This window comes from Mobula birostris, chromosome 11, assembly GCF_030028105.1.
Source record: "Mobula birostris isolate sMobBir1 chromosome 11, sMobBir1.hap1, whole genome shotgun sequence".
NCBI classification, from domain to species: Eukaryota; Metazoa; Chordata; class Chondrichthyes; order Myliobatiformes; family Myliobatidae; genus Mobula; species Mobula birostris.
In genome coordinates this window covers 34,453,840-34,477,864 of record NC_092380.1, presented here as the reverse complement: position 1 = coordinate 34,477,864, position 24,025 = coordinate 34,453,840, and the positions used below count along the sequence as shown (strand labels likewise).

General features: G+C 49.5%; 1 protein-coding gene across 1 annotated transcript in view; it reads left to right on the top strand.

Annotated features, from left to right (window-relative positions):
* LOC140204655 (serine/threonine-protein kinase BRSK2-like) overlaps nucleotides 1–24,025 on the top strand; it is a 273,144-nt gene that overhangs the window by 236,016 nt on the left and 13,103 nt on the right. The window contains 2 exon segments of the mRNA XM_072271351.1: nucleotides 21,260–21,376; nucleotides 23,047–23,080. Coding sequence (XP_072127452.1) covers nucleotides 21,260–21,376; nucleotides 23,047–23,080 — 151 coding nt within the window.

Below are 24,025 nucleotides of genomic sequence, written 5' to 3'. Positions count from 1 at the left end.
GCTTACTAACCCGAACACAGCGCACCCACAGCTTACTAACCTTAACACAGCGCAGTCACAGCTTACTAACCTTACTAACCCGAACACAACGCACCCACGGCTTACTAACCCGAACACAGCGCACCCACAGCTTACTAACCTTAACACAGCTCAGTCACAGCTTACTAACCTTACTAACCCGAACACAGCGCAGTCAAGGCTTACTAACCCGAACACAGCGCACCCACAGCTTACTAACCTTAACACAGCGCAGTCACAGCTTACTAACCCGAACACAGCGCAGTCACGGCTTACTAACCCTAACACAGCGCAGTCACGGCTTACTAACCCGAACACAGCGCACCCACAGCTTGCTAACCCTAACACAGCGCAGTCACAGCTTACTAACCTTACTAACCGGAAAACAGCGCACCCACAGCTTACTAACCCGAACACAGCGCACCCACGGCTTACTAACCACAACACAGCGCACCCACAGCTTACTAACCTAACACAGCGCAATCACAGCTTACTAACCTTACTAACCCGAACACAGCGCACCCACGGCTTGCTAACCCGAACACAGCGCAGTCACAGCTTACTAACCCGAACACAGTGCACCCACGGCTTACTAACCCGAACACAGCGCAGTCACGGCTTACTAACCCTAACACAGCGCAGTCACGGCTTACTAACCCGAATACAGCGCACCCACGGCTTACTAACCCGAACACAGCGCACCCACAGCTTACTAACCCTAACACAGCGCAGTCACAGCTTACTAACCTTACTAACCCGAACACAGCGCACCCACAGCTTACTAACCCGAACACAGCGCACCCACGGCTTGCTAACCCGAACACAGCGCATCTACGGCTTACTAACCCAAACACAGCGCACCCACGGCTTATAACCCTAACACACCGCACCCACGGCTTACTAACCCGAACACAGCGCACCCACGGCTTACTAACCCGAACACAGCGCAGTCACCGCTTACTAACCCGAACACAGCGCACTCACGGCTTACTAACCCGAACACAGCGCACCCACAGCTTACTAACCCTAACACAGCGCAGTCACAGCTTACTAACCTTACTAACCCGAACACAGCGCACCCACAGCTTACTAACCCGAACACAGCGCACCCACAGCTTACTAACCCGAACACAGCGCACCCACAGTTTACTAACCCGAACTCAGCGAACCCACAGCTTACTAACCCGAACACAGCGCACCTACGGCTTGCTAAGCCGAAGACAGCGCACCCACAGCTTGCTAACCCGAACACAGCGCAGTCACGGCTTACTAACCTGAACACAGCGCACCCACGGCTTACTAACCCGAACACAGCGCCCCCACGGCTTACTAACCACAACACAGCGCACCCACAGCTTACTAACCCTAACACAGCGCAATCACAGCTTACTAACCTTACTAACCCGAACACAGCGCACCCACAGCTTACTAACCCGAATACAGCGCAGTCACGGCTTACTAACCCGAACACAGCGCACCCTCAGCTTACTAACCCGAACACAGCGCACCCACGGCTTACTAACCCGAGCACAGCGCACCCACAGTTTACTAACCTGAACACAGCGAACCCACAGCTTACTAACCCGAACACAGCGCACCTACGGCTTGCTAAGCCGAAGACAGCGCACCCACAGCTTGCTAACCCGAACACAGCGCAGTCACGGCTTACTAACCTGAACACAGCGCACCCACGGCTTACTAACCCGAACACAGCGCACCCACGGCTTACTAACCACAACACAGCGCACCCACAGCTTACTAACCCTAACACAGCGCACCCACGGCTTACTAACCCGAGCACAGCGCACCCACAGTTTACTAACCCGAACACAGCGAACCCACAGCTTACTAACCCGAACACAGCGCACCTACGGCTTGCTAACCCGAACACAGCGCACCCACAGCTTACTAACCCGAGCACAGCGCAGTCACGGTTTACTAACCCGAACACAGCGCACCCACAGCTTACTAACCCTAACACAGCGCAGTCACAGCTTACTAACCTTACTAACCGGAAAACAGCGCACCCACAGCTTACTAACCCGAACACAGCGCACCCACAGCTTACTAACCCGAACGCAGCGCACCCACGGCTTACTAACCCGAACACAGCGCACCCACGGCTTACTAATCCGAACAGAGCGCACCCACGGCTTACTAACCCGAACACAGCGCACCCACGGCTTACTAACCTGAACACAGCGCAGTCACGGCTTACTAACCCTAACACAGCGCACCCACAGCTTACTAACCCGAACACAGCGCACCCACGGCTTACTATGCCGAACACAGCGCACCCACGGCTTACTAACCCTAACACAGCGCAGTCACGGCTTACTAACCCGAACACAGCGCACCCACGGCTTGCTAAGCCGAACACAGCGCACCCACGGCTTACTAACCCGAACACAGCGCAATCACAGCTTACTAACCCGAACACAGCGCACCCACAGCTTACTAACCCTAACACAGCGCAGTCACAGCTTACTAACCTTACTAACCCGAACACAGCGCACCCACAGCTTACTAACCCGAACACAGCGAACCCACAGCTTACTAACCCGAACACAGCGCACCCACGGCTTACTAAGCCGAACACAGCGCACCCACGGCTTGCTAAGCCGAAGACAGCGCACCCACAGCTTATAACCCTAACACAGCGCACCCACAGCTTACTAACCCTAACACAGCGCACCCACAGCTTACTAACCCGAACACAGCGCACCCACAGCTTACTAACCCGAACACAGCGCACCCACGGCTTACTAACCCGAACACAGCGCACCCACAGTTTACTAACCTTAACACAGCGCAGTCAGAGCTTACTAACCTTACTAACCCGAACACAACGCACCCACGGCTTACTAACCCGAACACAGCGCACCCACAGCTTACTAACCTTAACACAGCTCAGTCACAGCTTACTAACCTTACTAACCCGAACACAGCGCAGTCACGGCTTACTAACCCGAACACAGCGCACCCACAGCTTACTAACCTTAACACAGCGCAGTCACAGCTTACTAACCCGAACACAGCGCAGTCACGGCTTACTAACCCTAACACAGCGCAGTCACGGCTTACTAACCCGAACACAGCGCACCCACAGCTTGCTAACCCTAACACAGCGCAGTCACAGCTTACTAACCTTACTAACCCGAACACAGTGCACCCACGGCTTACTAACCCGAACACAGCGCAGTCACGGCTTACTAACCCTAACACAGCGCAGTCACGGCTTACTAACCCGAACACAGCGCACCCACGGCTTACTAACCCGAACACAGCGCACCCACAGCTTACTAACCTTAACACAGCGCAGTCACAGCTTACTAACCCGAACACAGCGCAGTCACGGCTTACTAACCCTAACACAGCGCAGTCACAGCTTACTAACCCGAACACAGCGCACCCACAGCTTACTAACCCTAACACAGCGCAGTCACAGCTTACTAACCTTACTAACCGGAAAACAGCGCACCCACAGCTTACTAACCCGAACACAGCGCACCCACAGCTTACTAACCCGAACACAGCGCACCCACGGCTTACTAACCACAACACAGCGCACCCACAGCTTACTAACCCTAACACAGCGCAATCACAGCTTACTAACCTTACTAACCCGAACACAGCGCACCCACAGCTTACTAACCCGAACACAGCGCACCCACGGCTTGCTAACCCGAACACAGCGCAGTCACAGCTTACTAACCCGAACACAGCGCAGTCACGGCTTACTAACCCTAACACAGCGCAGTCACAGCTTACTAACCTTACTAACCGGAAAACAGCGCACCCACAGCTTACTAACCCGAACACAGCGCACCCACGGCTTACTAATCCGAACAGAGCGCACCCACGGCTTACTAACCCGAACACAGCGCACCCACGGCTTACTAACCTGAACACAGCGCAGTCACGGCTTACTAACCCTAACACAGCGCACCCACAGCTTACTAACCCGAACACAGCGCACCCACGGCTTACTGACCCGAACACAGCGCACCCACAGCTTACTAACCTTACTAACCCGAACACAGCGCACCCACAGCTTACTAACCTGAACACAGCGCACCCACGGCTTGCTAACCCGAACACAGTGCACCCACAGCTTACTAACCCGAACACAGCGCAGTCACAGCTTACTGACCCAAACACAGCGAACCCACAGCTTACTAACCCGAACACAGCGCACCCACTGCTTACTAACCCGAACACAGCGCAGTCACAGCTTACTAACCTTACTAACCCGAACACAGCGCACCCACAGCTTACTAACCCGAACACAGCGACCCCACAGCTTACTAACCCGAACACAGCGCACCCACGGCTTACTAACCCGAACACTGCGCACCCACAGCTTACTAACCTTACTAACCCGAACACAGCGCACCCACGGCTTACTAACCTTACTAACCCGAACACAGCGCACCCACAGCTTACTAACCCGAACACAGCGCACCCACAGCTTACTAACCCTAACACAGCGCAGTCACAGCTTACTAACCTTACTAACCCGAACACAGCGCACCCACAGCTTACTAACCCGAACACAGCGCACCCACGGCTTGCTAACCCGAACACAGCGCACCCACAGCTTACTAACCTTACTAACCCTAACACAGCGCACCCACAGCTTACTAACGCGAACACAGCGCACCCACGGCTTGCTAAGCCGAACACAGCGCACCCACGGTTTGCTAACCCGAACACAGCGCACCCACAGCTTACTAACCTTACTAACCCTAACACAGCGCACCCACAGCTTACTAACCCTAACACAGCGCAGTCACGGCTTACTAACCCTAACACAGCGCACCCACGGCTTACTAACCCAAACACAGCGCACTCACGGCTTACTAACCCGAACACAGCGCACCCACAGCTTACTAACCCTAACACAGCGCAGTCACGGCTTACTAACCTTACTAACCCGAACACAGTGCACCCACAGCTTACTAAGCCGAACACAGCGCACCCACGGCTTGCTAAGCCGAACACAGCGCACCCACGGCTTGCTATGCCGAACACAGCGCACCCACAGCTTGCTAAGCCGAAGACAGCGCACCCACGGCTTACTAACCCGAACACAGCGCACCCACAGCTTACTAACCTTACTAACCCGAACACAGCGCACCCACAGCTTACTAACCTTACTAACCCGAACACAGCGCACCCAAAGCTTACTAACCCGAACACAGCGCACCTACAGCTTACTAACCCGAACACAGCGCACCCACAGCTTACTAACCTTACTAACCCGAACACAGCGCACCCACAGCTTACTAACCTGAACACAGCGCACCCACGGCTTGCTAACCCGAACACAGTGCACCCACAGCTTACTAACCCGAACACAGCGCAGTCACAGCTTACTGACCCAAACACAGCGAACCCACAGCTTACTAACCCGAACACAGCGCACCCACTGCTTACTAACCCGAACACAGCGCAGTCACAGCTTACTAACCTTACTAACCCGAACACAGCGCACCCACAGCTTACTAACCCGAACACAGCGACCCCACAGCTTACTAACCCGAACACAGCGCACCCACAGTTTACTAACCCGAACACAGCGCACCCACGGCTTACTAACCCGAACACAGCGCACCCACTGCTTACTAACCCGAACACAGCGCACCCACAGTTTACTAACCCGAACACAGCGCACCCACAGCTTACTAACCCGAACACAGCGCACCCACTGCTTACTAACCCGAACACAGCGCAGTCACAGCTTACTAACCTTACTAACCCGAACACAGCGCACCCACAGCTTACTAACCCGAACACAGCGACCCCACAGCTTACTAACCCGAACACAGCGCACCCACAGTTTACTAACCCGAACACAGCGCACCCACGGCTTACTAACCCGAACACAGCGCACCCACAGATTACTAACCCGAACACAGCGCACCCACAGCTTGCTAACCCGAACAGAGCGCAGTGACAGCTTACTAACCCGAACACAGCGCACCCACAGCTTACTAACCCGAACACAGCGCACCCACGGCTTACTAACCCGAACACAGCGCACCCACAGCTTACTAACCCTAACACAGCGCAGTCACGGCTTACTAACCTTACTAACCCAAACACAGCGCACCCACAGCTTACTAACCCGAACACAGCGCACCCACAGCTTACTAACCCGAACACAGCGCACCCACGGCTGGCTAACCCGAACACAGCGCACCCACGGCTTACTAACCCGAACACAGCGCACCCACAGCTTACTAACCCTAACACAGCGCAGTCACGGCTTACTAACCTTACTAACCCAAACACAGCGCACCCACAGCTTACTAACCCGAACACAGCGCACCCACGGCTTGCTAAGCCGAACACAGCGCACCCACGGCTTACTAACCCGAACACAGCGCACCCACGGCTTGCTAACCCGAACACAGCGCAGTCACGGCTTACTAACCCGAACACAGCGCACCCACAGCTTACTAACCCGAACACAGCGTACCCACAGCTTACTAACCCGAATACAGCGCACCCACGGCTTATAACCCTAACACAGCGCACCCACGGCTTACTATGCCGAACACAGCGCACCCACGGCTTACTATGCCGAACACAGCGCACCCACGTCTTACTAACCCGAACACAGCGCACCCACAGCTTACTAACCCGAACACAGCGCACCCACAGCTTACTAACCCTAACACAGTGCAGTCACAGCTTACTAACCTTACTAACCCGAACACAGCGCACCCACGGCTTACTAACCCGAACACAGCGCACCCACAGCTTACTAACCTTAACACAGTGCAGTCACAGCTTACTAACCTTACTAACCCGAACACAGCGCACCCACAGCTTACTAACCCGAACACAGCGCACCCACGGCTTACTAACCCGAACACAGCGCACCCACGGCTTACTAACCCTAAGACAGCGCAGTCACAGCTTACTAACCTTACTAACCCGAACACAGCGCACCCACGGCTTACTAACCCGAACACAGCGCACCCACAGCTTACTAACCTTAACACAGCGCATTCACAGCTTACTAACCCGAACACAGCGCAGTCACGGCTTACTAACCCTAACACAGCGCAGTCACGGCTTACTAACCCTAACACAGTGCAGTCACGGCTTACTAACCCGAACACAGCGCACCCACAGCTTACTAACCCTAACACAGCGCAGTCACAGCTTACTAACCTTACTAACCGGAAAACAGCGCACCCACAGCTTACTAACCCGAACACAGCGCACCCACAGCTTACTAACCTTAACACAGCGTACCCACGGCTTACTAACCCGAACACAGCGCACCCACGGCTTACTAACCACAACACAGCGCACCCACAGCTTACTAACCCTAACACAGCGCAATCACAGCTTACTAACCCGAACACAGCGCACCCACGGCTTACTAACCCGAACACAGCGCACCCAGAGCTTACTAACCCGAACACAGCGCACCCACGGCTTGCTAACCCGAACACAGCGCAGTCACGGCTTACTAACCCGAACACAGTGCACCCACGGCTTACTAACCTTAACACAGCGCAGTCACAGCTTACTAACCCGAACACAGCGCAGTCACGGCTTACTAACCCTAACACAGCGCAGTCACGGCTTACTAACCCGAACACAGCGCACCCACGGCTTACTAACCCGAACACAGCACACCCACAGCTTACTAACCTTAACACAGCGCAGTCACAGCTTACTAACCCTAACACAGCGCAGTCACGGCTTACTAACCTACTAACCGGAAAACAGCGCACCCACAGCTTACTAACCCGAACACAGCGCACCCACGGCTTACTAACCCGAACACAGCGCACCCACGGCTTACTAATCCGAACACAGCGCACCCACGGCTTACTAACCCAAACACAGCGCAGTCACGGCTTACTAACCCTAACACAGCGCAGTCACGGCTTATTAACCCGAACACAGCGCACCCACAGCTTACTAACCCTAACACAGCGCAGTCACAGCTTACTAACCTACTAACCGGAAAACAGCGCACCCACGGCTTACTAACCCGAACACAGCGCACCCACGGCTTACTAATCCGAACACAGCGCACCCACGGCTTACTAACCCGAACACAGCGCACCCACGGCTTACTAACCCGAACACAGCGCAGTCACCGCTTACTAACCCGAACACAGCGCACCCACGGCTTACTAACCTGAACACAGCGCAGTCACGGCTTACTAACCCTAACACAGCGCACCCACAGCTTACTAACCCGAACACAGCGCACCCACGGCTTACTAACCTGAACACAGCGCACCCACGGCTTACTAACCCTAACTAACCTGTTCGTCTTTGGAGTGCAGAGCGATGCTCATCTCAGGGCATCCATTTGCCCACTTTTGTCCCTTATCTCTCTACACCTTTCCTGTAGATTGTGTCTGCCCAACACCTTTAAATGCTTTTTTTTTATTGTACCTGCCTCAACCACTTCCTCACATAGCTATTCCATATACTCACCTCCCTCTGAGTGAAGAAGTTGCCCCTCTGGTCCCTTTTAAATCTCTCCACTCATCTTAAACTTATGCTCCCTAGTTTTTGATTTCCTTTCCTTGGGAAAGTACTATTGTTTCTGAATATTCACCCTATCTATACCCCTCGTGATTACATATGATTACGTAAATCACCCCTCATCCTTCTAACACTTGTCTGCTCACCTGTTCCCTATGTCTCATGGGGATAGGGTATGGGAGTGTAGGCTTAACAAGAGCAATGGCGATCACAGTTATCTGTAGGGGTAGCACCTCTGGTGAAGGGGCTTGTCGTGTCCATTCTGGGGCAGCCGCCTCACCTTCGGTCTCCACCAGACACTCAGTTCTCACCTGTGTCTCCAAGTAGCTTTTTGCACGTGACAGCGGTAAAACCTGAGGTCACTGCTTTGACCGGCGGGCTAAACCAGCTGCGGTAGCTGGTGGGCCTCATACCCCGGTGAGAGAGGGACATGCCTGTCCTAGCCTGGGAAGTCAGCTCTGGGGCACTGGGCGGATGAGGTCGACAGTGCCATCTAATGGCCAGGAGGCTCGGCAATGCTCTGCGAAGAATGAAGGACATGACAAGGCACTGAAGGAGTCCACAGTGAACAAGGAAGATCCCAGTTGTGACACTTGTTCATATCAGTGGACCCGGACCTCTGAGGTTGAGAGAATGGAACTGCCCCACTGCAACAGCTTTACCACTTTAAAAACTCTCCCAAACAGGTTTCACACGATGGGCACCCACCACATTTCCATGATCCTACCCAATCTATTTATTGTAAAACTCTGATAGTGACAGCCCAGCATCTGGTTACCTCATTAGTCTGGAATGCGAGCTGGGAGTGTTGGGTGCTGGCAGGGTGGGCGGTTGGAATGAAGGATCCAGAGGGCGGCTTGATATTTCGGCTGGAGCTGAGATGAAGATCCAAAACTGCAGCGGTTGGGAATGTGGATTCCCCACGGGACTGACTGGAAAATTTAGCCTGCTGTGTGACATGTAAAATAGTGAGATAAAAGTGTGTTATATAACATCCAGAGAACCTGCTGGTCTGGCATCACCAAAGACCCAAGGTGCTATATTAGTTCAAGTAAGTTCAAAGCAGCATCAGGGACCCACCACCCAGGACATGCCCTCTTTTCGCTGCTGCCGTCAGGAAGAAGGTACAGGAGCCTCAGGACTCACACATCCTGGTTCGGGAGCAGTTATTAACCCACAATCATCAGGCACTTGAACCAAAGGGTAACCTCACTCGCTCCATCACTAAAATGTTCCCACAACCTATAGTCTCTCTTTCAAGGACTCTACAACTAATTTTCTCGATGTCTGTTGCTTACGCATTTATTATTTTTATCATTTTCTATTTGCACAGTTTGTTGTCTTTTGCACATTGGTTGTTGTCCGTCCTGTTGGGGGCAGTCTTTCATTGATCCTATTGGGGTTATGGATTTACCATGAATGCCCACAAGAAAACACATCTCCTCAGGGTTGTATATGGTGACATATATGTACTTTGATAATAAATTTACTTTGAACTCGGTACCAGCAGTTACACACAGTGCAGGACACACAATTCCTAGAGTAATAAACATACAGTTACGAATATAATAATTGATCCCAAGCCTCTGAGTGTCATGCCCTGTAGATTGATGGGGCATGGGATGTTATTGGCAATAGAAGCCCGCAGCAGTCTGATTATCATGTGCTAGTGCAGCCAGGGGTAAACGGAATCCAGCATGTCTTCTACCGAGCGAACACTGGAGGGCAGCACTGATGTCTTCTACCGAGTGAACACTGGAGGGCAGCACTGGTGTCTTCTACCGAACGAACACTGGAGGGCAGCACTGGTGTCTTCTACCGAGTGAACACTGGAGAGCAGCGCTGATGGGAGGGGCCAGCCCCCAATTTTCCCCTCTCTCCCTCCCTCCCTCCCTCCCTCCCTCCCTCTATATGTCTTTCCTCACCCAGACATGTCAGTACTTTGAAGTTGACTCTGCACACTGCAGCAGCATACTGTTTCTAGGGAGAGGTTAGGGAATGGAGTGAGGGATTGGGATCTTTAGTGTCTCTGACAACATTCACTCCACATTTAGTGGTGCTGATCTAGCCCTGAGCCACAAGAGACTCTACAACATTCTGAAAGACAAATTTATAAATTACTGAGATCGTACAGATTATGTTCAATCACCACCGTCAGGTCCAGCAGAGATAATTGTAACATACAGAGCAGTGAAACCTCGGACAAGCAAGCACACACAGGCAGCAAAGTATTGGCACTTACACCAGCCTGCTGCCTTGCTGTGTGATTTATGCTGAGTTTCTCTCAGCATTTCAGACAGGATTCCATCACTTTCATTCTGCGTCTCCTGGTTTTTGACCTCCCTTCCACTGGGCCCTAACCTGTCCTCTCCCCTTCCGCTCCTCCCGTCCCCACTTCCCTATCCGCCCTGTACACAGACATCCCACCCTGCAAAAACCCATTTCAGGGAGGTAGCACCATCAATTTGCGGGAGACCTCTGGGAGAGGTGGGATGTCTGCAATAGAGTAGCTCCTTAGCAGCTAGCCAGCTAGTTAAATAACGTTAGCTATGCTAATGAACGAATGACACCTGTTAAACTCACCTCAACATGTCTTTTACAGTCATCTGGGCAATAGAAAAGTCACTGTTGCAAACAGTGCAGCGAGCAACACTATCATTATTTTTGACCCCTATTAGGCAGGGGTACACTTTAGTGTAGTCTGGGGTGACCTACGTTTTATATTTTCTTTTTTTGGAACACTCTGCCACTTTGACTTTTTTTGGAACTCCCTCGTTCTTGCTGTCGCTCATGGTCACTCTCACTCGCGTTTGCTTTCTCGCTCTTGCTCTCGCTCTTTCGCGCTTGCTTACTCGCTCTCTCGCTCTTGCGCTCTCTCTCGTGGTCGATCTCACTCTCACTCGTGCTCTCTCTCTCGTGCTTGCTTTCTTGCTCTCATTCTCTCTTGCGCTTGCTTTCCTCGCTCTTGCGCTCTCTCACTGTCTCTCACGCGTTCTCTCACGCTCGCTCTCAAAAAATCAATTTCCGGGATATTGTATATAATTTGCGGGCATCAGGGAGCCACTATTAATTTGCGGGAGACTTCCGGAACTTCCGAGAGAGGTGGGATGTCTGAGCACACCTCTCACTGTCTTTCTCTCACCCCTCTCCCTCCCACTCTCCCCTTCTTTCTCCCCCTCTCCTCTCTCCCTCTCTCTCTCTCCCCCTCTCCCCCTCTCCTCTCTCCCCCTCTCCTCTCTCCCCCCTCCTCTCTCCTCCTCTCCCCCTCCTCTCTCCCCCTCTCCTCTCTCCCCTCCCCCTCTCCTCTCTCCCCCTCTCCCCCTCTCCTCTCTCCCCCTCTCCTCTCTCCCCCTCCTCTCTCCCCCTCTCCTCTATCCCCCTCTCCTCTCTCCTCTCTCCTCTCTCCTCCTCTCCCCCTCTCCTCTCCCCTCTCCTCTCCCCTCTCCTCTCCCCTCTCCTCTCCCCTCTCCTCTCTCCCCCTCTCCTCTCTTCCTGTCCCCCTCCTCTCTCCCTGTCCTCCTCCACTCCCCCTCCTCCTCTTCCCCCCTCCTCTCTCCCCTCTCCTCTCTCCCTGTCCCCCTCCTCTCCCCTCTCCATTTTCTCCCCCCGCTCCTCTTCTTCTGTCCCCCTGCCCATCTCTCCATCACTCCCCTTCTCTCTCCCCCCTCCCCCACGTGCTTTCACTCTGTCCCTCCTCTCCTCTCTCTCTCCTTCCCCATCTTCCCCCTCCCTCGCTTCTGTCTACTTTTAGACACCATTATAGAAACCATAGAAACTACAGTACAGAAACAGGCCTTTTGGCCCTTCTTGGCTGTGCCGAACCATTTTCTGCCTAGTCCCACTGACCTGCACACGGACCATATCCCTCCATACACCTCCCATCCATGTATCTGTCCAATTTATTCTTAAATGTTAAAAAAGAACCCGCATTTACCACCTCGTCTGGCAGCTCATTCCACACTCCCACCACTCTCTGTGTGAAGAAGCTCCCCCTAATGTTCCCTTTAAACTTTTCCCCCCTCACCCTTAACCCATGTCCTCTGGTTTTTTTCTCCCCTTGCCACAGTGGAAATTTTAGACTCTATTTTTCTTTGTTCCAAACTTCTTCCGTCTATCCACAGAACTAAAGTCCCTCCATAGGGTTTTGCAAATAAAATGACACGAGGTGTTTTTTAAGACCATAAGGTATTATGGCAGAATTAGCCATTTGGTCCGCCATCTGATCATACCGGATCCAATTTTCCTCTCAATCCTAATCTCCTGCCTTCTCTCGATATCCCTTCATGCCCTGACCAATCAAGAACCTATCAGCCTCTGCCTTAAATATACATAAAGACTTGGCCTCCACAGCCACCTGTGGCAACGAATTCCACAAATTCACCACTTTCTGGCTAAAGAAATTCCTCCTCATCTCCATTCTAAAAGGACGCCCCTCTATTCTGAGGCTGTGTCCTCTGGTCTTAGACTTTCCCACCAGAGGAAACGTTCTCTCGACATCCACTCTATCAAAGCCTTTTACCATTCGATAAGTTTCAATGAGTTCACGCCTCATTCTTCTAAATTCTAGTGAATACAGGCCCAGAACCATCAAACGCTCTTCATTGAATCCTGGAATAATTTTTGTGCACCTCCTTTGAACCATCTCCAGTTTCAGCACATCCTTTCTAAAATAAGGAGCTCAAAACTGCTCACAATACTCTAAGTGAGGCCTCAGCAGTGCTTTATAAAATCTTAACATTACATCCTTGCTTTTATTTTCAGGTTCTTTATGTTTAAGAAAAAAAAAATACATTTATTGAACTCCAAAAAAACTGAACATAAAGTGGGCCGAAAACTCTATGTAATGACGCCATCACATCAGACCAGCCTCTTAGAGTGAGTCCCCAACTCAATGTGAGTGGTTGTGAATTATGTACATTTCCACCAGTTACATTACCCTATACCTCACTCAATCATCTTAAAATTATGCCCCGTGGTCTTAGCCATTTCTGCCCTGGGCAAGGGTGGCAGGCTGGAGATGGGTTTCTACCAAAGGTGGTGCAAGACAGTCCTTCCCTTTACTAGGCTGCAGGTCACCCTTGGGCAAGGTGTAGCTCTTGCTTAATCCCCCGAAATGTGTCACGTGAGGCCAAGGGAGCAGGTGGTGGATGGTCGTAGGAGAAGCTGGTGCATATCATGAGACATGGTTATGTGACCGCTGGTGCCAGGCAGACAACCTCTGAAGAGTATTGATAATTGCTGGGGTCATCCATCTTAATAGACAATAGACAATAGGTGCGGGAGTAGGCCATTCAGCCCTTCAAGCCAGCACCACCATTGACTGTGATCATGGCTGATCATCCACAATCAGTACCCTTTTCCTGCCTTCTCCCCATATCCCTTCATTCCGCTATCTTTAAGAGCTCTATCTAACTCTTTCTTGAAGGAATCCAGAGAATTGGCCTCCACTGCCTTCAGAGGAGAAGACACTGTAAAGACACTGCCCAGAAGAAGACAATGGCAAACCATTTCAGTAGAAAAATTTGCCAAGAACAAACAGAATCAAGACCATGATCATCCACATCATACAACACAGCACATAGTGATGGTGATGATGCCCTGTGTAAAGGTTTCTGGCTTTCAACACTTTATTCTGAACCACCACCTGCCTTGTCGGTGTAGGTGGAGGGAGAGTCACCTTGCTGTAGCATGAATGCTGTCCACTGCACTCGGCCTCCACTACACAGAAGATCAGAGTTGGGCTGTTACACTGCACTTTATAAAAAGCTGGTCTGCCTGTACTCGTGCAGTTCTGGTCTCCATCTTAGAAGAAGGGTGTGTTGTGTTGGGGGGAGTCCAGAGGAGATTCACCACAATGTTGCTCAGATTGGGGGACTTTAGTTATGGGGGGAGATTGGAGAGGCTGGGCTTGCTTTCCCTGGAGTGAAGGAGGTTGAGAGGAGACCAGAGAGAGCTATTTAAAATTACAATAGACATAGATAGAAAAGAGAGTCAGACTCTTTATCCAGGATGAAAATAAAGATTAGGAGATTAGCTTTACTTATCAATGTACATCTTTCAGCGTCAAATCAAATCGGTGAGGATTGTGCTGGGCTACCCGCAAGGGTTTCCTTGCTTCCGGTGCCAACGTAGCATGCCTGTACCAGAGTCATGGAGAAGTACAGCACAGAAATAGGCCCTTTGGCCCATCTAGTCCATGATGAGACTACTTAAACTGCCTACTCCCATTGCCTTGCACTGGGACCATGGCCCCCATACGCCATAGGTTAAAGATGAGGGGGGAAGTTTAAAGGAGATGTGTAAGACAAAAATATTACACAGAGAGTGTGAGGTACTTGGAACACACTGCTGGGGGCAGTAATGGATATGAGAGAACAGAGGACAGTACAGCACAGGAACAATGTTCTGCTGAACCAATTAAATTAGAAATCAAATGGCCAACTAATCTCCTCTACCTACTGAATATCCATATCTTTCCATTTCCCTCACATTCCTGAGCCTATCTAAGCATCTCTTAAAAGTCCCGCAAACAACAGGAATTCTCTCGTCTTCAACCCTCCTCTTCTTCATGGACACCCCGCTCTGGTCTTCTGCCTGCTCTGGATCTGTTTATCGCAAACTGCCGACGGGACATCAACCGTCTCGACTTCACCATACCTTGTCCCCATTCCAACCTCACTCTTTCGGAATGCTCTGCTCTCCACTCCCTCCGCACTAATCCTAACCTTATTATTAAACTCGCCGATAAGGGGGGTGCTGTTGTAGTCTGGCGTACTGACCTCCACCTTGCTTCGGCCTGAAAAGTCAACTGTACCTCTTCCTAGAGATGCTGCCTGGCCTGCTGCGTTCACCAGCAACTTTGATGTGTGTTTCTTAAAAGTCCCAAATGTTTCTGCTTCTACCACCACCCCAGGCAGCGCATCCCCAGCACCCAGCACTCTCTGTGTAAAAAAAAGATCGCCCCCTCAAACCTCCTTTGAAATTACCCCCTCTCACCTTAAATACACACCCTCTAATATTAGAGCTTTCAACCCTGGGAAAAAGATCCTGTCTACTCTATCTGTGCCTCTCACAATCTTACAAACCTCTATCAGATCTCCCTTCAGCCTCCGACGCTCCAGAGAAAACAACCCAAGTTTGTGCAGCCTCTCGTTATAGCTCATGCCCTCTAATCCAGGCAGCATCCTGATAAACCTCCTCTGCACCCTCTCCAAAGCCTAAAACTGAATGCAATACCCCAGAACCGGCATATTTAGAGCTTCATAAAGCTGAAACGGAACTTGCTGACTTTTGAACTCAGTGCCTTGATTAATAAAGGCAAACATGCCATTCAGTATCCTTCTAAACTACCCCATCAGTCTGTGCAGCAGACAGCAATAGCAACACTGGAGAGGTATTTTGGCAGTCATACGGGCAGGTAGGGTTTGGACAGATATAGACCATGTGCAGGCAAAATGGGATTGGTCTAGGTTAGCATTAGCTAGACTAATCCTGATGCACCAAATGGCCTGTTTCTCTGCTGCATAGGTTCTTGATGAGTAATGGCATCAAGGGCTGTGGGGAGAAGGCGGGGAATGGGGTTGAGAGGGTCGGTAAATCAGATGGCAGAGCAGACTCGATGGGCCGAATGACCTACTGCTGTTCCTACGTCTTATAGTCTTCTGGTCAAGGCATTAGCTTGAGCTACACAGCAGTCTTATATTTGCTCCGTATCTAACCCCATCCTTCTGTTTAACACCCCCTCCCTTCCTGTGTATTTACTCAAATTCTCCTTCAATCAGTCTATAAATTCCACCAAATGCCAGATTCACTTGCTTCACCGCCCACTGTCGAGGGACTAGGGAAGCAGACGTGACTCGGTGAGCACTGCTGTAAGATCAGTCCCAGTGAGGCAGTGTTAGATTAATGCTTTATTCAAATCAAGCCTGCATGCCTTGCAGTAATTACATTGCAGGGGCTGTGTAATAAGATTTCTGATGGTGTAGACATGTCAGCAGAGCTGGGTGATGAATGTGGCCTGTGTTTTAATCAGGGATCCATTTCCCATCTACACTGGAGCCCCACAAACAGCTCGCACTGTAACCTCATCTCGCTTCAGAGCCAGTGGGAGGCGGCAGCAGGCAGCGTTAACCCTGTAGATGCCAACCAGCATCGTACAGGAAGGCGACTGCGTAGATAAGGAGCGAGGAGAAGGGTGCGAGGGCAGGTCGTGTTTCTCTGGAATGACCTGCTTCCCTCTGTACAGCTCACTGACTCTGGAACAGGACAGGTGCCTAGACTGTGACCTTCATATGGCCAAGACATGTGTGAGGTTGTATCTATGACCAGAGGAGATCGCAGGTCTTACAATGTAGTTTCAATTTCATACTTTAAACAGGGTGGTGTCTGGAAAACTTTAAACTTTAGTTGTTCTGGGAACATACATGGACACCATGTTACACAGCTGCTGTACTTAATGAAGTGGCCACTGACTGTATGTTCATGGTCTTCTGCTGCTGTAGCCCATCCACTTCAAGGCTCAACGTGTTGTGCATTCAGAGATGTTTATCTGTACACCACTGTTGTGATTCCTGGTTATCTGAGTTCCTGTCACCTTCCTATCAGCTTGAACCAGTCTGGCCATTCTCCTCTGGCCCTCATTAACAAGGCGTTTTCACCACTCACTGGATGTTTTTTGTTTTCCGCACCATTCTCTGTAAACTCGACATAATGTAAAGATTTTTACTCCTCATGTACGTGAAGGATGTAAGAAATAAAGTCAATTCAGTTCATTTCAATTCTGGAGACTGTTGTGTGTGAAAATCCCACATCAGCAGTTTCTGAGATACTCAAATCCGTCTGGTACCAACAATCAGTCCACGGTCGAAGTCACTTAGATCTCATTTCTTCCCCATTCTGATGTTTGATCTGAACAACAACTAAACCTCTTGACCATGTCTGCATGTTTTTATGCATCGAGTTGCTGCCACATGATTGGCAGATTAGATATATGATTAACATGCAAGCATATAGGTGTACCTAATAAAATGGCCACTGGGTGTATACGAACGTTTTTTTTCAGGCCAATGAGGTTGAAATCTCAGTGCAAACAGACTTTGTGTGTTACACTGCTGTTGAAGTCATTTGGAAGATTTTACACTGCCTATAAAACACCAGAGAAAAATGAAATCTTGCTCCAAAATGAGGAGGCAAGTTTTCTGATCAGAACTATAACGAGAGGACATCTACACAGTGGCCACTTTATTAGGTACACCTGTAAAGTTCAAAGTAGATTTATTATCAACGTGCATATACGTCACTATATTTGTAAATAGATTCGCTTTCTTGCAGGCGTACTCAGTCCAATAACCATAATGGAATCAATGAAAGACTGCAATCATCTTGTTAATGTAAATATCTAATCAGTCAATCATGTGGCCGCAACTCAGTGCATAAAAGCATGCAGACATGGTCAAGTGGTTCAGTTGTTGTTCAGAACAAACATCAGAATGGGGAAGAAATGTGATCCAAATGACTTTGACCGTGGAATGATTGTTGGTGCCAGACAGGGTGGTTTGAGTATGTCAAAAACTGCTGATCTCCTGGGATTTTCATACACAACAGTCTCAAGTGTCTATAGAGAATAGAGCGAAAAATCAGAAAACATCCAGTGAGCAGCAGTTCTGTGAGTGAAACCATCTTGTCAGAGAAGAATGGCCAGACTGTTTCAAGCAGGCAGGAAGGTGACAGTAACTCAGATAACCACACATCACAACGGTGATGTGCAGAAGAGCATCTCTAAGATGTCAAACCTTGAAATGGATGGGCTACAGCAGCAGAAGACCATGAACAATCACCCAGTGGCTACAAGAGAAGCCTAATAAAGTGGCCACTGTGTGCAGGTTTCGTACCAGTGGTGAGAGATTAGGAAGGGACATTAGGGGCAGCTTCTTCACGCTAAGGTGGTGCATATTTGGAATAAGCTGCCAGGAATAGTGGTTGAGGCAGGCACATTAGCAACACTGAAAATCAAATCAGAGAAGTGATTAGATATGAAGAAATTTACAGGGCAGTTGGGACCTAGCTCACTGGGCAACACAGTTGGCATGGATGAGTTCGGCCAAGTGGCCTGTTTCTACATTGTATGATAGTAAAAAACTGAGGAATATGGGTAAAAATAATCATCTCCACATTGATCTGAACTTAAATCATTTTTGCTTCTGGCATTGTGTAACCAAACTTAATGCCCCACAAATGTTCTTTATCCACTCCTTGAGAATTGCTCACTGTTTACTCTCACATCTTCTTTATTCCTAAGCACATTCTAACTCTAAACCTCTCTCTCTCTCTCTACTTTCTCTGTCACTCTCTCTCTCTCTCTCTTTCTCTCTCTCTCTTTTCTCTCATCTTTCCCACCTTAACTGTAACAAATCCTTTTGGGTCTTGGACCCCTGTTGCCCCTGGTGACTAGAGTTGCCAACTTTCTCCCTCCCAAATAAGGGACAAAAGTAGCAGTCAAATATGGGACACTTGTGTTTACCCCAAGAAAGACTACCATGACCATGAAACCTTGTGCGGGCACCTGTGTGTGCATGCATGACGTGCGCATGCGTGTATGTGCCGATTTTTTTCTACAAATCATTTTTGGCTTAATCTTCCTGATTCTGATACACTGTACATACATTATTTCTACATTATATAGGCTGTGTATTTATACCATTGCTGCTTTTACTATATGTTAATGTTATTTTAGGTTTTATGCATTACTAGACAACGGGGTGACCCGTTGGGGCACCCTTTGAGAGAAGGGTATTGCAGTCTGATGTGACCAGAATGAACATTAAATTTTCCTGAATGCTATTGGTATCGCTTTGCTTTGGAAACTGAAGTAGAAAACCTCAGTTTATTAAAGCAGAATGACGCATAGCAAAGCAAATATAGCTCCTCCTTGTTTAACAAAGGACACTTTTGATGGCATCATTTCTGGTTTATCTGCCACCCTTGAGCCTCTTGTTATCTTTCTGGAGACGTGCAGTCCTTTCATCCCCCGTCTCTTCATCTCTTCTGCTGTTTGTTGTTTGTCTCTGATCCTGGAGACGTGCATGCCTCTCCTCCTCTGTCTCTTCTTCTCTCGTCTTTTTTTGTCCTGACTCTTTGATGCAGCCCTGGCCTCATCCGATTCTTGTTCTCTCCCTCTCCTTGCCACTTCTCGACAACGTTTGGCGTCTTCTCTTGACCATAATGTCCCCCTTCCCTCTCCACGCGGCATAATTAGGCTGACCATTTTTTTTTAACCCTAATGCTGGATGGAAGATACGAAGCAGTAACACCAAAGGATGCTGATTATTCTTGATGATGTGGTTGGCGCTCTCCTAAATGGATGTGATATAGTCACCACCGTCCTTTGACTGCAGCAAAGGGTTTTATGGGTGTTTCGAAGTACATCATTACAGTAAGATTTAATTATCTCTTATTGATGGGTGGCAGTTAAATCTGTCCAAATCCTGCACATGCTGATGGTGATTAGTAGAATGTGACCCTGCGAAATAGAGCTGCCCTGCCCTTTTGCTCCGGTAGGTGTTGCTGCTGAGGCTGGCCGTGCGCATGCGTCCGGCTGTCGCGTCCCGATTTCCATGATGGCCGATTGGCTCTCGGGTTAAAAGGGAGCCTATTGATTTTTGCGAATGAGCAATTTTATATGAATATATAACCCTGAACTTTGCCTGCAATCTGTAAGTTAGAGCATTTTGATTTGATTTAGCCAAAAAAAGTGCCACTGTAATGCACCATTTGCGCTAATTGGAGGTGACAAACAGACAGACAGAGCATGAGAGTTTTAGTAGTATATGGATTGGTATGATTTGATAGGTTATTTTTTGGGTCTGGGAATGCTAAAAAATTTTTCCCATATAAATTAATGGTAATTGCTTCTTCGTTTTATGCCATTTCGGCTTACGAACGGTTTCATAGGAACGCTCTACCTTAGCGGGGGGAATACAGGACAAGGGCGGTCCAAACCAATTTAGCCCGGTATACAGGATGTACCGGCTAATACGGGACAGTTGGCAACCCTACTGGTGACTCAGCTTCCCCCAGCATGACTTGATTCAGAGATTCATTCAAACTGAAAAGGAACAGTGGTGTAGCTGGTCGGTCTGCTGCCTCACGGCTTCAGAGACTTTGGTTGGATCTTGACCACTGGCATGGTCTGTGTGGGGTTTGCATATTCTCCCTGTGACTGTGTAGACACCGCCCCCCCCAACTCCACCACCACCAAGTGCTCCTATTTTCTCCTACAGTTCTGTGCAAAAGTCTTAGGCACATGTTTAAAAAATTGTTTAAAGATGTTTTTAAAAATAATGAAATGAAAAGTTGCAAAATACCAAAAAAATTACTGTAAAGAGCAGTAAACAGTAAAAAACTAAATCAAATCAATATTTGATGTGAACCACCCTTTTCCTTTAAAACTGCATCAATTCCCTTCAGTACACTGTCGTGCAGCTCTATAAGAAAATCAGTTGGTAGGTTTTTGATTGGTCAGGGCATGAAGGATCTGGGAGAAGGCAGCAGAATGGGGTTGATACATCAGACATGATGAAATGGCAGAGCAGAGTCAATGGGCCGAATGGCCTAATTCTGCTCCTGTCTCTGATGGTCTTAGAGTCTCATCTGGGAATTTCTTGTGCATGTATATGACTGTACAGCTTGCTGTAATTTACTTTCTAATACCTTGCAGCCACAGAGATTTGAAACCAGAAAACCTTCTCCTGGATGAAAAGAACAACATCCGAATTGCGGATTTTGGAATGGCTTCCCTCCAGGTTGGTGATAGCCTCCTGGAGACCAGTTGTGGGTAAGAGGGCAGTCTGTAAATACTTGGGGGTCAGAGCTGGTGTCCTGGGGTCAAATCGTTCAGCAATCAGCCAGTGAACAGCCATGCCTTTACTGCATTGCTGCTGGTGGGAGCTTGCTGTGCCCCGGTTGTGCTGTGCGCTGCAGCAGGGATTACACTGGGAGCATCTCAGACGACGTTGGGGTCTGAATTGGCCGCTCACCCCTCTTTGTGTGTCCATAATGCTATAAACCATAGGAGCAGGTTAGGCCATTTGGCCCATTGAGTCTGTTCCGCAATTCGATCATAACTAATTTATTATCCTTCTCAACCCCGTTCTCCTACCTTCTCCCCATGACCTTTGACTAATCAGGAACCTGTTAACCCCTGCTTTAAGTATACCCGATGACTCGTCCTCCAAAGCTGTCTGTGGCAATGGATTCCACACATTCACCACCCTCTGGTTAAAGAAATACCTCCTCATCTCTGTTCCAAAGGGACAACCTTGTATTCTGAGGCTGTTCCCTCTGGTCCTAGACTTCCCCACTATAGCAAACATCCTCTCCACTTATACTCTATCTAGGCCTTTCAATATTCAGTAGGTTTCAATGAGATCCCCCTCATTCTTCTAAACTCTGGCAATTTCTGGCCCAGAACCATCAAATGGTTCCCCCTTCTTTCCTGGGATCGTTCTGGTGAACCTCCTCTGGATCCTCTTCAATGCCAGTATATCCTTTCATAGATTAGGGGCCCAAAACTGCTCACAATACTCCAAATGTGGCCTGACTATTACCATGTAAAATCTCAGCAGAGCTGGTCTTGCAAGAGGTTGGAACATCCTTCCTGTTTTCTCCAGCTTTCCCAATATCTCTGGGATCTTCCTGAGTTCACTTTCCATGAACCCTTTCATTACCAGACCCATCTCAACCCAGGTGTATGGCTGAACTGTTGCATGGTCCATTCAGAAATCTGAAAGCGGAGAGGAAGAAATCTGAGCTTTAGAGTAATCCAGCATGGAAACAGGCCTCTCGGCCCACCTAATCCATGCTGAACAAGGTGCCTATCTCAGGTAGTTCCACTTCCATTTTCTCTTACTCTCTAACCTTTCCTATCCGGAGTCCATGGAATGTGTTGAATCATGAGGCACATTGAATGTCACACCAGTTCCCAGTTGTTTTCACTGTTTATATTACGAATGAAGATTTTATTTTGGAGAGGAAACACACAGAAAGATGCCAAACGCACAGTGATCAACGATTCAGTGCTGGGAGATGTATCAGTTCCTGGGCGAATTGTCCAACTGCCTAGGACGCCTCACATCCACTGGGGAGTGATGACGGGTTTGGGATCAACTTGCTGCTTCTGGATGACGTGGCGTGCTGCCAGACTGAGGTCCATGATCGGAGTGGTGGGGGCAGGGGGGGAGGTGGTGGCAGTCAGCAGTGGGTTTGAACCACAGCCAGAAGGTCAGAGGGGAGTGGAGCCTTTCCCCTTGTTTGCAAGGACAGATTGCCAGGGTCAAAAGCAGCGGCTGGCTGATGGGGAACGTGGCTGGATGTCAGGAACTTCCTGTGTGCGTGGGCGAGAGGTCACTGGTGTATTCCACTTTCAGACTGGGAAGGGATCAAACTGAATATCTTGTTATCAGGTTGTCTTGCATTTAACAACCCTATACTCTGCTCTCTCTCTAGGTCTCCGCATTACGCCTGTCCAGAGGTCATCCGGGTAAGTTCTATTCTGTCTCTGGGCTTCTTTTGTTGCATATTGATTCTATAAGACATTAGAGAAGAATTAAACTATTTGGCCGATTGAATCTTCTCCACCATTCCATCATGGCTGATTTACTTTCTGTCTCCCCATAACCCTTTACCAATCAAGAACCTATCAAACTCTGCCTTGAATGCGCCCAACGACTTGCCCTTCCCAGCTGTCTGTGGCAATGAATCCCTGGCTGAAGGAATTCCTTCTCATCTCAGTTTTAAAGGGGTGCTGTTTTATTCTGAGGCTGTGCCCTCTAGTCCTAGACTCTGTGACTAGTGGAAGCATCCTCTACCAGGCCTTTCAGTACCCAGTAGATCCCTCCTCATCCATCAGAACTCGTCTTGTACAGGCCCAGAGACACTAAATGCTCATCACATGTTAGGCCCTTCATTCCTAGGATCCTCTGGAACCTCCCAGGGCAGGCACTTCCTTCCTTAGGTAGCTGGCCCAAAACCCGCTCACAGGATTCCATAGGTGGTCTGACCAAAACCTTATAAAGCCATTTCCAAAACTCAGTACCATGGAATGTATTTCCTATGTGTACCTGTCTAGGGCCAATCAGATCCTCAGACTGGTGGAAGTCGGTGCAGCGCCTTTTCTCCAGACTCTAGACTGAAAGGACTATGGCTATAATTCTTCAAGAAGTTCAAGTTTAATTGTCGGTCACCCATACATGAATATGGCCAAACAAAACAGTGTTCTCTGGGGCCAAGGTCAAAAACACAGTGCCACCAGCACATAGAGCAGAAAAATGTACAGTCACAAACAAAAATATAGCCCAAGCATGGCCTGTAGATTGATGGCACATGGGATGTTGTCCCGGTCCGGTTTCTCTTCCACTGAGTGAAAACTGGAGGGTAGCACCTACGGGTGGGACCAGCCTCCAGCCCAGCTCTCTCCCACATCGCC